This window comes from Blennius ocellaris (assembly GCF_963422515.1).
Source record: "Blennius ocellaris genome assembly, chromosome: 5".
Taxonomy (NCBI): Eukaryota; Metazoa; Chordata; class Actinopteri; order Blenniiformes; family Blenniidae; genus Blennius; species Blennius ocellaris.
Genome location: NC_137654.1, coordinates 8,484,737 through 8,500,415, shown reverse-complemented (window position 1 = coordinate 8,500,415; position 15,679 = coordinate 8,484,737). Strand labels below are relative to the sequence as shown.

The window sequence follows — 15,679 nt, the reverse complement described above, 5'->3', positions numbered from 1 at the left end:
TCTGTCCAAAGTTTGTAAAAATGTCCGCGCACTCGTCATTGTTAATGTTTATAGCGTATTGTTCTCTGCGAGCATTTTAGTGTGGTTTCACTACTAGAATAAACAGAACCCACTAGTGGTGTCAAATTACAGAGACAAATTGATCAATCATTGATTCTGCACGATTGTCCGGTTCAAATGACATATATGGGCTTTCATTTGTGCTTGTGAAAGGATTTGTTTCAAATAAATCATGAAGAGAATATACAGTGGAGGATCAGAATATGACAAAACCTGGAAAATAAGAAGTTCCTTTTAGCTTCTCTGCTTATTTTTGTCACACAATCTTGCAGTTTATCGCGTGAACCACAAACCCACAAGCTCACCTCTAAACACTGAATGTTAAACATGAACAACCATTCATGAGCTTTGCTTTGGGATTATTTGTTACACTCTGTTCCTCTGAGACGCCACAAAAAGTACAAAATAAAATTTTAAAAAACCCAGTATCAGGGCACCTTGGATGCTTTGCAAAGACGACGATGAGTCGCCCTCAAATTTAACTGCAACCAATCAGGGGGAAAAAAGCCTTTGAGAGGGTCTTTCTTCCCAACTGGGCAGTTCTTTTTTTTTTTTTACTCTTGTACTGCTTTCATCTGATTTATTAATTTTTCTCTTCTTGGTTCTCTCCTCCTGCAGTGGTGGGACTTTGCTGACGGTGAGCGGGACCAACCTCGCAACCATCCGAGAACCAAAGATCAGGGCCAAGTACGGGCAGGCGGAATCTTTTCATGTAAGTACTGATACGACTCACAGCAAGGACTCACAGACTATCAAGCGGAGTTACATTTACAGACAAGTGGGGGTTTTTTTTTTTATGTGCCGAATTTAAATTCACAAAACACGCCCAGGCCGACAGCACGCATTATTCAGATTCGCATGTACATGCAGTATATTATCAAACGGACTTCTGGATGTTACGGCGGCACCTCTCCGAACAGCCACTCCTATGTAGTGTCGGAGGTGGCAGACAGTCTGTCTGGGAGAGTTGCTCACGTCTCCTCTTGTTCCGGCTACAGCTTCAGACATCCAACGCGACCTCGGGCCATATAGCATTTCAAATGTCAGCGCACCACATGAGTGTTTGTGTCACTGCACCGTTAAAAAAAAAAAAAAAAAAAGTCTCACGAGAGACTGTGGGAAAAGGAGGGAGACAATATTTTAGGTGGATAAAAAGAAGAAGAAGAAAAAAACCCAAACACTGGAGTTCCCTTTTGAAGAGTTGCAGCGTTTCATTGGTTCCATGGACGATGTTCACCAGGCACTTTGGTGATTGTCACTTTGAGTTGAGGCTCTTTAGTAGTCATGGTTAAGAGCTGAACTTCAAACAACACTCAGGCACTTCAACCTGCAGATAAAGCTGTCATTTATTGAGGCAAACAGCCTCCGCGGTGCATCCCACACAGCCCTTTATCAAACAGCTACTTTGCACTTGAAGGACATTGCCGATGTTTTGCCATTTACCACAAATTGCACTTAGATTTTCTGACCTTCCAGACAGCTCCGGTTTCACCCCAACGCAAGATAACGATTAGCTTCACGTCTTGGACCTTGCGTTCTTTGTTTTTTTGGGTGGGAGTGGGTCGAACACGAATGAAGCCCAGTCCAAATCACAGTCATAACCAATACGGCACTTTTTCCACCGAATGCAGAAATTCACATTAGCAATTTACTGTCTGAAAGGCTGCGGCGGTCCTCGGAGCGGTCTTGCAAATTGATGCAAACACGGCCATGACATCATGTATTCATGTATTCTCCCAAGCAATGATGTAAATACTCGCAGGTACAAGCAAAGGCGCGGGGCACGCTGCCCATTATTAACAGTTGATCATAAATTTGCAAACAATTTACATTTCCAATAGGTCTAACAGCAGCGTAGTTTCACAGTGCATTGACTTACAAAACGGAATGGGTTATTATACCCAACAGATCCATTTTAGAAGAAATTATAGCCCGCAGGTTATTCTTAGTATTTCTAAAAGAGGCGTCTGCTGCCGGTTCTACTCAGTACCTAACCATCATGCAAATAGAGTTATAATAACATTACTATTCAAGTGTTTAGAGTGGTGTTTAAAAATGAATTTGCTTATTCCCAGTACAATATTTCATTAAATCGTTTCTCCTCATTCTGATCTTCTTCTTTTTTTTCCCACTTTCCAGAACTGCACGGTGTACAACAACTCCGTCATGGTGTGCTTGGCTCCGTCGGTGGCCGACTCCGAGCTGGGCTTCTCCGAGACCGGCACCGGGCCCGACGAGATCGGCTTCTACATGGACAACGTCAACGCCCTGGTGGTGGTCAACGAGACCTTCAGCTACTACCCCGACCCCGTGTTTGAACCCCTGAGTCCCTCCGGGGTGCTGGAGCTCAAGCCCACCTCGCCGCTCATCCTGAAGGTCAGAAAGACTCACTGGGGGTTTTTCACAGTCAATTTTCCCTTTTCAATGAGAGATTTTCTTTTTTTTTGATCTGAAAGTTTTACTGGTTCTGTTATTTATCTGGGAGGCTTCAGTCATGATGAGATTCAAGCATTTAATTCAGATAGTTTCTGATTCTGTGTATGTGGCTATCGACTCCAACACAGAAAGAACAATGGTGACTTTGATGACTTTGTCCATATGGACAAAGTCAATTAAGAGTCACCCATCATTCCTAACGGACAATTACTATTCGCATGTGTAGTAGTACTGTAGTATCTGGATGCTTTTCACAAATTTATATGCTGATCTTGGGACATTCCAAAAAAACATGTGACCTATCTCGGTTACCGGCTGCTTTGTGTTTCTTCTTCATTCTTATATTCACACATAGTTTCAACTCCCAAGCCTTTGAAAGATTGATTGGGGTTCATAAAAAAAAGTTATTTGCTAACAGCCACTGGAGCGTTTGTCCGTCAGGGTTTGGCAGCCATGGTTGTTTCACTTACTACATATGAGTTGTATTAATGAAAACCTTTAGCGTGCTCAATTACTCCAACAAGTTTTAGAAATGGTAGTTTGGAGGTATCAATCACTGCAAATGTAGAAAGAAAGTTTTCTTCCAGCTCGGTGTTGTGAACAAATGTTGCCTCGCAGATCGTCGATGTTTTCAACGTCCAAGGATTTCTAGAAAACTTCCAAACATATTGAACCAATGTCGTATTAATAATTGCGAAGCCCATACACACCAACACGCCCCTCGCAGGCTCATCTTTTTTTTTTTTAGACCACTGTCGAATGTGTTTGCAAGGTCTTTCACGGGAGTGAAGCAAACACCTCACACACACACACACACACACACACACCTTCACAAATTCATAATTGAAAGCTGAAAGCAAACGTCCACACCTTCCAAGGCCAATTTCTGTCCTTCAGTAACCAGCAGCTACTTCTTTGACTGCCGTCCTCTGCAGCCTGAAGCCCTCTTAAATAACAGTCCTTTCAATTTGTGTAATTAATTTCTAGTGCTGGAAGGGCAGCGTGGAAGCGTGCGGGCCTTCCGGGCCGGGAGATTTGGATTTATATTGGTTTTCGTTTTCATTACTGGTGATTGGACATAAGTATGTGAAATTAATTGGCAATTCCTAAGCCGCCTGTATGTGTCATTGTATTATCTGGCTGAGCTCACCTGAAATGTTTAGCCAAAGAGTGACTGAGGGGGAATTAATGGGGCTGTCTCTGGCCAACTAAATATATATGTACACGGTATTACTAATATCAGAATTAACAGAAATAACCTGCAGGATTAGTGTCTGGAAATAACTGAAGGGGGTTAACAACATTTTTTTTCAACTGCGTGCATTAGAAACCTAATCATGTGGGTTAGAAAGTGGAAACAAGCTTTATGGAGAGTGCACTCCACTCAATAAAGAGACAATATGAAATTCATTTACTTCAGATCAATGGCGAACTGATGCGTGACATTTGCATCGAATCGCTGCTCCTCGACTATCTCTGGCGTTATCGCCAAGGCCACTTATTCCCCGCGAAGGCTTTGAGAAGCGGCGTAACCGTTTGGTAATTTGTATTTTCAAATGATAATTTATTAGCAAAGAGTAATTGCCAGATCTCTTGCTTGGCTTGTCAGTGAAAACTGGCCCTCAACACACTGGAACCTGCTGATGATTACACCCGGAAAAAAAAAAAAAAGAAGAAGAAGCAATTTGGCGAGATGGGACGTGCTTCTCAGATGCTGCCCCCGCCACGCAATTAATTTCTCATCTGTAGTGTCAGGCATGTTTTTATTGAGGTGTGGTAATGAGAGAGAGAGAGAGAGAGAGAGAGAGAGAGCGTTGGAGTGACTGGAGAAAGGCGGCGGATGAAGTGAGAGAAGTGAAGGAACAGACCTCAGCCCAACGTTGAAAGTGAAAATGCATCGGGTTTTTTTTGCATTTTCGTTTCAGAAACATGGCAGAAACACTGAAAACAGTGAGTGAAGGAGTCAGTGAGTGAAGGAGTGAGTGAGTGAAGGAGTGAGTGAGTGAGTGAGTGAGTGAGTGAGTGAGTGAGTGAGTCCTGTAAGGGGAATTAGAAAGAGAGAGAAAAAGAAAGTGAGAGAGAACAGTAAAGATGAGAGTGGGGCGAGGGAGAGTTGGAGAGAAGTGGAGACCAGTCGTCCACGACTATTTCTGAAATATATTTGACACATTTGGCAGGATTGTTAAGTGTGTCTGACACAAAAACACAAGACATTAAGTGTATTTGACACAAAAAAATAAGCACTGGCAGCCGCCAAGAGCGCAAACTCAACAGAGATGCGGTCTTCAGAAATACAGTTTTCAGAAATGTATTTCTCAAAACAAATAAGGCGTAAAGTTAAAACGCCGCTCCATAGATGACGGCTTTGAGCGATGCATTCAGGTGCCCGTTAACGTGTCGGAAGCTCAGCCGATCATTCTCCGCGAGAAACACAGCCTTATGATACTATACTACATACATATATGGACATATACCAGATATATGAAACGTATATGAGATATCAATTTGAAATATGTAAAATGACATTGTGCAGGATTTATTCTGAAATCTCATCTGTGGACGAGTCGTCCTACGATCGAGAAATGGAGTCGGGAGCGAAAGAGAGTGAAGATAGTGGTGAAAGAACGATTTGAGAGAGAGAGAGAGAGAGAGAGAGAGAGAGAGAGAGAGAGAGAGAGAGATAATGAATAAAAATCTTCATGTTTCAGGACCTCTTCACTTCCCCATGTGTGTTTTTGAAAACGTGTCCCTGCGTGACACTGCCTGCCTGTTGTGTTTATGTGTGGCAACATCTCGGTGTGTGTGTGTGTGTGTGTGTGTGTGTGTGTGTGTGTGTGTGTGTGTGTGTGTGTGTGTGTGTGTGTGTGTGTGTGTGTGTGTGTGTGTGTGTGTGTGTGTGTGTGTGTGTGTGTGTGTGTGTGTGTGTGTGTGTGTGTGATGGGATGCATGTTTACAGGGTTGCAGAGCGGGCTCGGGTGGCAGCCTGCAGAGACGATGGGATTGGAAAACGGAGTCTGCCTCTGTGTCCCACTGTTCATTCAGCGGGACGCACGGCAGCTCACAGTATCCCCCCTCCCCCCCCCCCCCCCCCCTCCCTCCCTCCCTCCCTCCCTTCTTCCTTCTCCTTCTCACTCCATCCTGTTCTCCGTCGGTCTCACTCCCTCGTCAGCCCCACTCCTTTTCCCTTCCCCTCTCTCTCCACCTGAAGTGCTCTTTTTCCTTTACGACCTCTCAGAATCCTTTCTTCCCTCCTCCTGATGTTTTCATGCCACATTTCCTATCTGTCTTGTTTTCTTTGCATTCATCTCTCCCCCGTTGCTTTTTTGTTTTCCTCCCGTTACTGGGATTCATTCTTTTCACACCACTAACCCCCCCCCCCCCCCCCCCTTTAACAGGCAAACCGTGTGTGTGTGTGTGTGTGTGTGTGTGTCTGTGTGTGTGTGTGTGTGTGTGTGTGTGTGTGTGTGTGTGTGTGTGTGTGTGTGTGTGTGTGTGTGTGTGTGTGTGTGTGTGCGTGCATGTAATCAGACACGGCATTGAAATTAAAAGACTGGAAGCGAAATCGACAAATATTACAATTTACATACTTCTGTTCTGACTTCTGTCCACTAAACTGAACTCACAGTCTGGAGCAGACGGGATGCGTGTAGTTGTGTGTGCGTGCGTGTATGATTGTACAAACTCACATATGTTGACACTGTGCGACTTTACATGCACAGTTCATGTCGTCCAGCTAAACGCACCAAACTACAGCCAAAATGCACACGGCACACGTGCACACACACAACTCGTACGTGTGCACGTGTGTGCTCACCCGTTGCGCCAGTCTGTAAAAGACGCCGAGCAGAGTTCATACACCAGATGCAGATGTTCTCGTGTTGAATTTGTGTCGTTAAAAGGTTTGTAAATGGCTCATTTTGTGTGTGTCGTCTGCTCAAGTCGTCAAACATCTGCAGTCGTTGATAAGTGTGAAACGTGACCCAAGCTGATGGGGAGTTGTGCGATGCCTTCATGACTGCAGGAGACTCACTGATTGGTCATTTGATCCCGGACGACGACACCAAGTGACTTCAGTAAAAGCTTTTCTTCACTGTCCTTCTCAGTAAAGTCATATTAAAAGACCAACATCTGGAATGTGTTGCAGCTAAAAAAAAAAAAAAAAAAAAAACATCAATCATTGTTTGAATAATCCAAGAGACTTGCGAAGGAAGTGAGGGAGGAGTGAGGTCTGATTAGTTTTCATCAGTCTTTAGGTTTCAAGCAGCGAGGATCAATCCCAGACGACTCCTGCACAAAGACATTGTACACCCCGAACATCGCGGTGACGTCACACAGAGAGGCACATGGTCTCCCACACTCATAACCTCGCAGCTAACGGTCATCTCAAGTTAGGATTTAATCTGACAAACGTCCCGTTGGACCGTCTGAGGAAGTCGAAGTACGTCCAGAAAGCGCTCAGGAACACGCCGACTCCACAACAGGGAGAATCACGGTGATTACTTTGGTCTGTGGTTCTACGTCGCGCAGGTTCGAGGACGGCCGTTGTCTTGCGACCAAAGTCAACCCTGCGCTAAAATTCTGACAGTGTCAGAGATTTGGGTAACTGCTGCTGCATCAGCTAACTAGCTAACCAAGAGAAGCGCAGTGTGAAATGTACTGGTCAGCGCAACTCTGGCACGAAACACAAATAGATGCTTTGCAGCACACAAAAAAACGTGTCAAAGAAAGTATGTGGGATGGAAACGAAGAAGGATTTCGCTCCAAACGAAGAAACGCTACAAGAACAAAGGCTGCAATCCTGCTTTGGTAGTTTCTTATTCGTGGATGGATGGCACGCGCTTATGACGTTCTCTTCTTGCACATTCACATCAACTTACTTACATCATTGCTGCGATTCAGCTCCTGCTTTCATCGTCCACTTGACACACAGCGTCGTGCAATGTGCACCCAGTCAACCTCATGTCCTGGCCTCAAGTTTATCGGGTTCTTGTCGTACGGTGTCGCCAGCTGGGAACTTCTAAAAATGTTAAAATCACAGTTTGGAGTGGACCTGAGGCGAGAGCGCTCACCGCTACCCCGGTCCAAGCTGGAGTCACAGCCACCTGAGCGCTGAAAGCAGAGTCATCTCCAAGTCCTGCAGCTAAAAGACAGTCGAGCGCCGATCATTTACTCCTGTTCAAGCAGCATCTATGAAACGCTGCATTAGCCAGCCGCTGCAGAAATGGACTTTTTGGGATTTTTAAGTATTCTATATATTTGACATACTCAAGATGCATGTATTTGTTGGGGAAACCAGGGAAATGCCTTTCTTATTTCCAGCATTGTGGGTGAGGACTGAGCACTTTAAGAAGATGGATGGATGGTTTGCAGTGGGATTTGTTATTAAAAGTGTATAAAGACTGAACAGTCTTATCCCTTACAGAAAAAGGAGTGATTTCCTTCAAGGTATATTGTCATGACCACAAAAAGTTCATATATACTTTAGTGGGGGGGGGAATGATTTTCAGGGTTTGTCTCGGAATAAGGCTTGTACAAATCTCTCGTCTCTCTCTCTCTTTGTTTAGGGTCGCAACCTGATCCCAGCGGCGCCGGGAAACAGTCGGCTGAACTACACGGTGCTGATTGGAGAGACTCCCTGCGTCCTCACGCTGTCCGAGAGCCAGCTGCTATGCGAGTGGCCCAACCTCACCGGACAGCACAAAGTCACGGTCAGATCACGACTCCTCCCTCCTCTTGTTCTTCCTCCCACGCTCACCGACACCTTTCCAGATTCTCGCCTCCTAAAATGATCCATGACTCTCTGCTTCTATTTCTGGCGTGCAGAGAGCCTGTTCTATATCAGTGGTCCCTAAACTTCAGGAAATTCACAATAAAGCCCTGATTGCACAACGTTTTCATGTGAAAACAAACATTTTGTTGCATTTACAGTTTGGTTATATTATTTAGATATTGCCGTTTCCATGTAAACAGACATTATTTTGAAAATGTCGCATAAACGAGAAACTTTTCTGAAACAAAAAATGCAAAAACTGTATGTTTTCACTCGAAATATAAACCGGAAATTAAGTGAGACCTGGGACACTGTCCAGTGCTTTTAATTTGAAGTGTCTTGTCAACAGTAAGACTTCCCACTGGTAAAGTTCCTCGCAATTACTCGATCAACTAAATCAAAATATAGTGAGATTGTTCAATTATTATAAAAATACAGAAAACACTCAAACTTTTGCAGGTCATTTAAAAATTGACCCTCAAAAAAATGTTGCGTAGGTTGAAAGCCACTGACAGTCACAGTTTTAGAAGCTGTTCGATGGCTCTGTAGCTCCGACTAGTGGCAGGCTGGTGAATGACAGTTAATTAGCGGTAAATCGACAGAACGATTTTTGATGTTTAGCTAGAGTCCACAGCCTTTCCTTACTGCGATGTGACGAGTTCCAGAGCGGGGGGAAACGTAGGACGACTGATAAGACGGCGGGATTCAATCTGAAGGCATAAAAGTACAAAACAATAACAGCTGCTCAGTTTGTCCACCGCAGACGTCGATGAAGAGGAAAACATCTGTAACAATTTCCTCTGACAGAGAACGGATGCACTCTGCTGGACAGGATTAGAATGTTGATCTCTGTTGATAACTGCTGCTCCGTATCAGGAAGCAGAAGTTTCTGCAACTCCTCTATATAATGGGTACAGTACAGACTTTTATTTAATCTTAATCTACTTTTAATCCATCTTCATTCAATTCATTGATTTAGGAAGATAAAACATATTGAAATCATGCAAATTAAATTCCCTCTTTATTCTTGGAGTTTAGTCTTTTTTTGGGACTATTTATTCTCAACATGAAGTTCTTATTCCAGCTTGTTTAACGTCATTCTCAGTGTTTTCGTTCTTTAATAAACCTTGAATGCGTTTAAACGGACGAAATAGAATATTAGGTCAGGATGTCAGGAATTAATTTTAAATATTTTAAATATTCAATATATTCGAAACAACAAGAAGAAAATTAGGTTAAGTTTATTTTTGAGAAAAAATACTTTTTTTCTCATTTATTATTATTATTACTATTATTATTATTATTATTATTATTATTATTATTATTATTATTATTATCTTTCCATTCACTCTTGTTTCTAATACAATTCAAAACATATTTTAATATTTATAATAAACATTTGAACTTTTTAAAAACCTTTTTTTCAAATATTTACATTATTTGTTTTACAGTTAAACTTTTAAACATTTTAATATATTTACAATCTGTATTCTATTCTTATAATCTATGTTACTCTTGGGTTTTAATTATTGTAAAATGGCACTTTTCCCCCCCGACATTTCCTCATACAGGGTTACACGTTTATAATTTGGCATGTTTGACTTATTCTCGTCATTTATCACCTCGTTTCACATTTCTTATTGTTGACTTTGCTCTTGAAACTGCATTTTGACGTGATTCTTAACATCTTCATCACGATGTCGAGGGTTAAGTAGCTACACTCACAAAACGAATAGACGTTTTTTTTCTCTTTTTCTGTCTTTAAGCTTGATGTCACCTTGTCGGCAATCACATCCACTTAAATGTCCAACTGCACGTTGACTCCGCGCAGCAGATCTAATGTCGGATCCATTAAGTGTTTGAAATGTCACTTCTCACGGGCCAATCAATCGCTCCTTCCCATAACACACTCAACATGACCACGGCGAAACCTTTAAAGGTGTCTGCCGATGCAAAACTGCGTTTCTCTCTGTGCACTGGAGCGCGCTCGCCTCAGCAGCTGTGCAGGCGTCAGCACTTCAGACTCCCTCCGTGCCCTCTCCCTTTCCCCCCCCCCCCCTTTTTTTTTTTTATTGGCCTCACTTTAATATGACGTCGTGGACGTTTAATAGTACATGGAATATATTGTGCTCAGACCTCGGTAAATCCCCACACGCTCACCTCTCATCAAAGCAACACTCATCTCGACTCCATCTCACTCCTGCGCCAACGCTTCCAGAAGTTCACTCGTGAAAACATGTTTGTAGTCAATAAAAACATCTGCAGTTTATGTGAGTGAGACTGTTTTGATGTCTTTTTTATCTGCACAAAGGTTTCATTTCAAAATGTGTAATAATAGAAAAATGGCCGGTAATGCCAAACCTGCCAGTGATTTTAATCAGCATTTTATCAATGTAATAAAGCCCAGAATAACTGTGTTATAATAAGTGTTTTAAGATATTTAAGCCATTATCATAATTACATTTTACCATTCATGTAATGACTTATAATAGATTTTTTTGGAAGTTTTCTACAGTTTGCTTGTGAAAAATATGCACATCGGATGTGATAGTTGTCATTAATTCATTCATTGAAAATACACACGACAACACTCGCCTTTTATATATGTTTTTTTTTTTCCCCTCCGGGAGGGGATTATGTTATTGCTTTTTTTCCAATAAGAATTGAATTTTTTTGCTTTGGACGTTGTTTGTTGTTACACATCTATTGTGAAATAGGCCTCAATAGATCGGTTAACACAACACCGGTAGTCTGAGTCACTGAAAACACAACTGTGTGAAAGTGTTCCACATGTTTTGACAGCGTTCTTCCGTATTTCTCGTTAAAATCCTACTTGCCTGAAAATAAGAAAATAGTAGCACATTATTTCTCGTGTTCTTTGTTTTATAAAGTAAACAAGTTTAGTAAGTAAAGTTTCATAAAGTATGTATTGCAGAGATAACGGTCGTGGTTTTGAAAAGTAACACTAAAAAAGAAAATAATATTGAAATTAACCAATAGTTTTGTTTTGAGTTGGGAACACGGAGTAAGAAATTTGTTCATAGCGTCTCAGTTTTAGCAAAGTAAACAGCTGTACTTAAATTCACAGAAGATGTTAGCAACACAAAAAGCAACACACATATTTTATTATAAATGCTAGTTTTCCTCATATGTCTTGCTGGGCTAATTCCTGTAGCATAATAGCTTGTCATGCTAATTCACCAATTCAGTTTCCGTCCTTCATGAAACCATGTCAGACGTGGGGACGTGTACTGAACCATGTAAATCTATTGTTGACATTGTAAAATTACTTCAGACCGAAAACTGCATTTCTTTAACAGTCCCGTTCAGAATAACGGCCTTAGCATTAGAAATGCGGCTGATAATGCTGTAGATGTTTTCGTGGTACGGTTTCATCACGTAGATGTCCTCAAGGATGTCTCTTCTTTTTGTTGTCTCCAGCAAAACTTAACCAAACACCTTTTAATTGCTCTTTAAAAAAAAAAAAATCCCTGTTTCAGTTTCCAGGACTTTGCGTGGCAGTGCATTGTGTTGAGTTAAAGCTGATTAATGGAGGCTTGTGTCGTGCTTTCACAACTAATTGCCAGTCTAATAATGAGCTTCTGCATCCTTCCACCTCAACGAATTTAATTCATGGGACCAGAAAATGAAGTGGAGCTGAGTGAGGGCAGACGGTGAGCTAAATTAGGGAGGAGGAATTCAGCAAGTAACGACAGTTTACTGAGTGGGCATGCCAAGGAGCTTTTTGAGTATTTACATGTGTGGTTGTGTTGCAAAAAAATATATAAACTTCTGAATGTGAAACTAAAACAATGAGGTTTTGAGTCCATTGTTGTTGTTTAAATTTGGCCTAAATGGTGAGGATCTCAAGTATTCTGACTCTTTTGATGTGTCGGCTCATGTTTAATTTGTTAAAGAAAGAACACGGGTGTAAATAGGGGAGAGGTGGTGCTGTTTGTCTACTTTTCCAGACTTTAAAAACGTCGGCGTGGTTCCTCGAGCGTCTTCGTCGAGGAAGGTCAAACCTCGCCCGGGTGGCTCGCCGTGCACACATGTGGATGTCTTTCTGAATACGTCAACATGCCCCCCCCCCCCCCCCCCCCCCACCCCCCCACATCCTCTTCTTCTTCTCCTTCTACTCCTTCTAAACCAATCACCGACGTCCTTTCACACGTCATGTCACTGTATCTTTATGACATTTAGTCCCTGCTAGCTACAGCCAGTATACCTAGAAAGCCGCTGACAGCGCGTCCATGTAATTCAATATGATCGCTCTCCACGGAACCAGCCAGCTCCGAGCTGGAGCTCCCTGGGATTTTTCTCTCTTATTTCCCCACCCCTCCTTTTATTTATTTATTTTTTTTCTATTTTGAACAAAACGTCACGTCGAATATCGCCGCGACGCGATGTGTTGGCGGGCGTGGTGGTGTTAGACCTTCATCTGACAATACCCAGAAGAAAAAAAAAAAATTTAAAAATCAAGCTGTCTGTTTCCATCTCTTCTGCCGCGTGCGGCTACATTAGGCTATGTTTGCGGATGGCGTGCGTCGCTACAGAGGACACAGCTGCATCAAAGTGATATTTTCCTCAGTAGGGTGACCTACATATGGGGGGGGGGGGCGGACCCCAATGGGTGTCCAAGCTTTTTTGTGTGTGTGTGTGTGTGTGTGTGTGTGTGTGTGTGTGTGTGTGTGTGTGTGTGTGTGTGTGTGTGTGTGTGTGTGTGTGTGTGTGTGTGTGTGTACAGTGCCAATGTGTGTGTTGGCAGCTGCGCGCCGACCCCTTGAGTTCTCGAAGAAACTTGTTTGTTGTTTTGGCCTTCAGCTTGTAAAGTTCCTCCCTGCCAGTCCTTCAGTCTGTCAGCAGAATAAAAATAGACAAATGCCGGGACAATGTGTCACCGCCTTATTATTGCCTAAACTCGTGTCATCTGAGGATGCGATTCATCCCCCGAGGTGACCGTTTTACATAGAGCGGCGACCTCAGGTTAGGTATTAAACACCAACTGGCAACGTGAGGGGCAAGAAAACAACACCACAGTCTCACATTTCCCTGTTCTATCACTCCGGTTATATATTTAGCATTGAAAGCCGACTGTTAAAAAACATGAGCACCGATTTGCTTTGGGCAGACTCTCTCATTTTATTTAAAAAAGAAAAAAGAAAAAAAAAAACTGATAAAAAAAACTCACTTTTGCAGTGGCAGCACAGCAGACGGCTGATCTACAAAGCGTTGCCCCAAAATAAACATGTAAGGAGTCATTAATATTTAAATCGAGTGCCCTTTAGCTGTCCGTTTCATGTGGAAACATGTTAAGTCGCTGCCCGAAAAGTGACAGTCACCGAGTCGTTCTTTGGAGTTTAGTTGTTATTGTGGCGAGGCATCTTTTTTTCTTTTTCTTCCCCTCTGCAGACACTCCGACTTGCTGCGTGAGGCCAAGCACGGGCGCCTCCAACAACAATAATAGTCCCTCCAATCTGGTGGAAGCAGCCACCAGGCACAATGACAGGAGATAGTGAAGCGGCTAATTGATATTCAGCGGATTTGATCAGGTTTACCTTTGTTTTTCTGACCGTTCAGCCCCCAAATCTCTGCATTTTCTCCTCCTGCCGGTGGTTTAGAACAGCCCAAGTCATTTCTACTACTTGTCGCTGCCATGCAATGTGTTTTATCTCCACTGGGACCCGTTCTGAAGTCTTGTAGGGCTGCAGGTGTCGGCTAAATAAGTGATTTGCAATAATGATTAAGCAGATATGACCAGCCATGAGCATTGATTGACCATGTTGTTTTCGGTCATTTCTTTCCTTTTTTCTGACCAAGTTTAATGTAATGTTGAAATAAGTCTTACAAAGCTTCTGATGTGTTGACCTGCAGAGCATTTGAGAACAGAAACATAATTTATTACAGTTCAATCAGTCTTTCCATTAGAGCCCTTGATTGTTTAGTTCATATTCACACTAAACAGCTTCTTACACAAGCTTCGCTCATAAATTAATAGTGAGAAAAATACAGTTATAACCATGAACAACGTTAAATGGACTAAAGATATGCCACTTGGAGTTAAAATATGTGATATTTCAGTCTCATTGTGCGTGTCTGCCTCTTCAAGAGGAAAGGCACAACGATTACTATCCTACCTTTTTCTTTTCTTGCAATGATATTATTTTATTTGTTTGCTTTTACATAGTAAAAAAAAACCAACAAGTTGGTTGAAAAATCAAGTAGAATCAAGTCCCATGAATGGAGTTTTATTGTATGAGGATACATGTTTGACATTATATGATGGTTCATGGTATCATGTATCATTTATATACGGTCATTGGTCATTTATACATGATGGCTTAATAATTCATCTGGTCGATGCTGAATGCATTTTCTCGCCTGTGTTAACTCGCATTACATTTCGTTCGATTTCATAACATCAGGCGAGGTGGTGCTAATTTTAAAGTGCCACACACAAGGAAGAAAAATACTTTTTCTTACTGAAAATTGCACAAATACTTTCAAGCAGCAAGACTCCAAGAAGGTGTTGAAAATAACTTAAAAAAAGTATTTTCCACCAAAACAAACTACTGCAGCGGCTTTAACTAACTGGCCGACACAAAAAACACAATACGAGCAGATGATCATTTGCTGTAGTCTCTTACTCACATTGAACAGTTCGGCAAGCACGCGTCCGCAATCCGATCATGTACAGGCAGCTAATTGGCTGCTTAATCTGAGCGGAGCCACTCTAATTGTCTTTACTATTGCAAATTTGATTTGTAGGTATTGACTACGTTGATATTGATATAAGGGCTTACTCTCCTTCATGTTTTTTGATAAGGCTTTGATCGTGTCAACATGATAGTGTACTTAAAAGAACTTCAAAGTGCATAATCACACCTCATTTGAATCGGTTATCAACCCCCCTGGTGGATTGCTTGATTTGATGGATTCCACCACTCGATGGATCCGTGTGTGTGTGTGTGTGTGTGTGTGTGTGTGTGTGTGTGTGTGTGTGTGTGTGTGTGTGTGTGTGTGTGTGTGTGTGTGTGTGTGTGTGTGTGTGTGTGTGTGTGTGTGTGTGTGTGTGTGTGTGTGTGTGTGTGTGTGTGTGTGTGTGTGTTTTGTCTGGGATGCTCTGGGCTTATGTAAATGTGGTTGGAAAAAAAAAATAGTATTACATGTGTTTGACTTCCCTTAATTACCACGGCTCCTTGGGGAGAGATTTAAATGGTGATGATTACTTTGTTTGATTACTTGTGTGTGTGTGTGTGTGTTCATATACAGTATGTGTGTGTTATGAGTGTATATTAAGACTTTCTGCAACATATTCTACTCTGTTTTTAGCCCACAGTCATAAATGTTTAATTTATTTATTTTTTCACCTAAATTGATTGCTTAAAGGTCCAGTTGTGATGTAAATTAAAC

At 42.1% G+C, this 15,679-nt stretch overlaps 1 protein-coding gene across 2 annotated transcripts in view; it reads left to right on the top strand.

Moving 5' to 3' along the window:
• Positions 1 to 15,679, top strand: part of LOC308130274 (plexin-A1-like) — a 137,869-nt gene that overhangs the window by 82,066 nt on the left and 40,124 nt on the right. For both annotated transcript variants that reach the window (XM_080496522.1, XM_080496521.1), the window contains exons 13-15: positions 679 to 772; positions 2,200 to 2,436; positions 8,061 to 8,204. In XM_080496522.1, the coding sequence (XP_080352648.1) occupies positions 679 to 772; positions 2,200 to 2,436; positions 8,061 to 8,204 (475 nt within the window). The remainder of the gene's footprint in view (positions 1 to 678; positions 773 to 2,199; positions 2,437 to 8,060; positions 8,205 to 15,679) is intronic.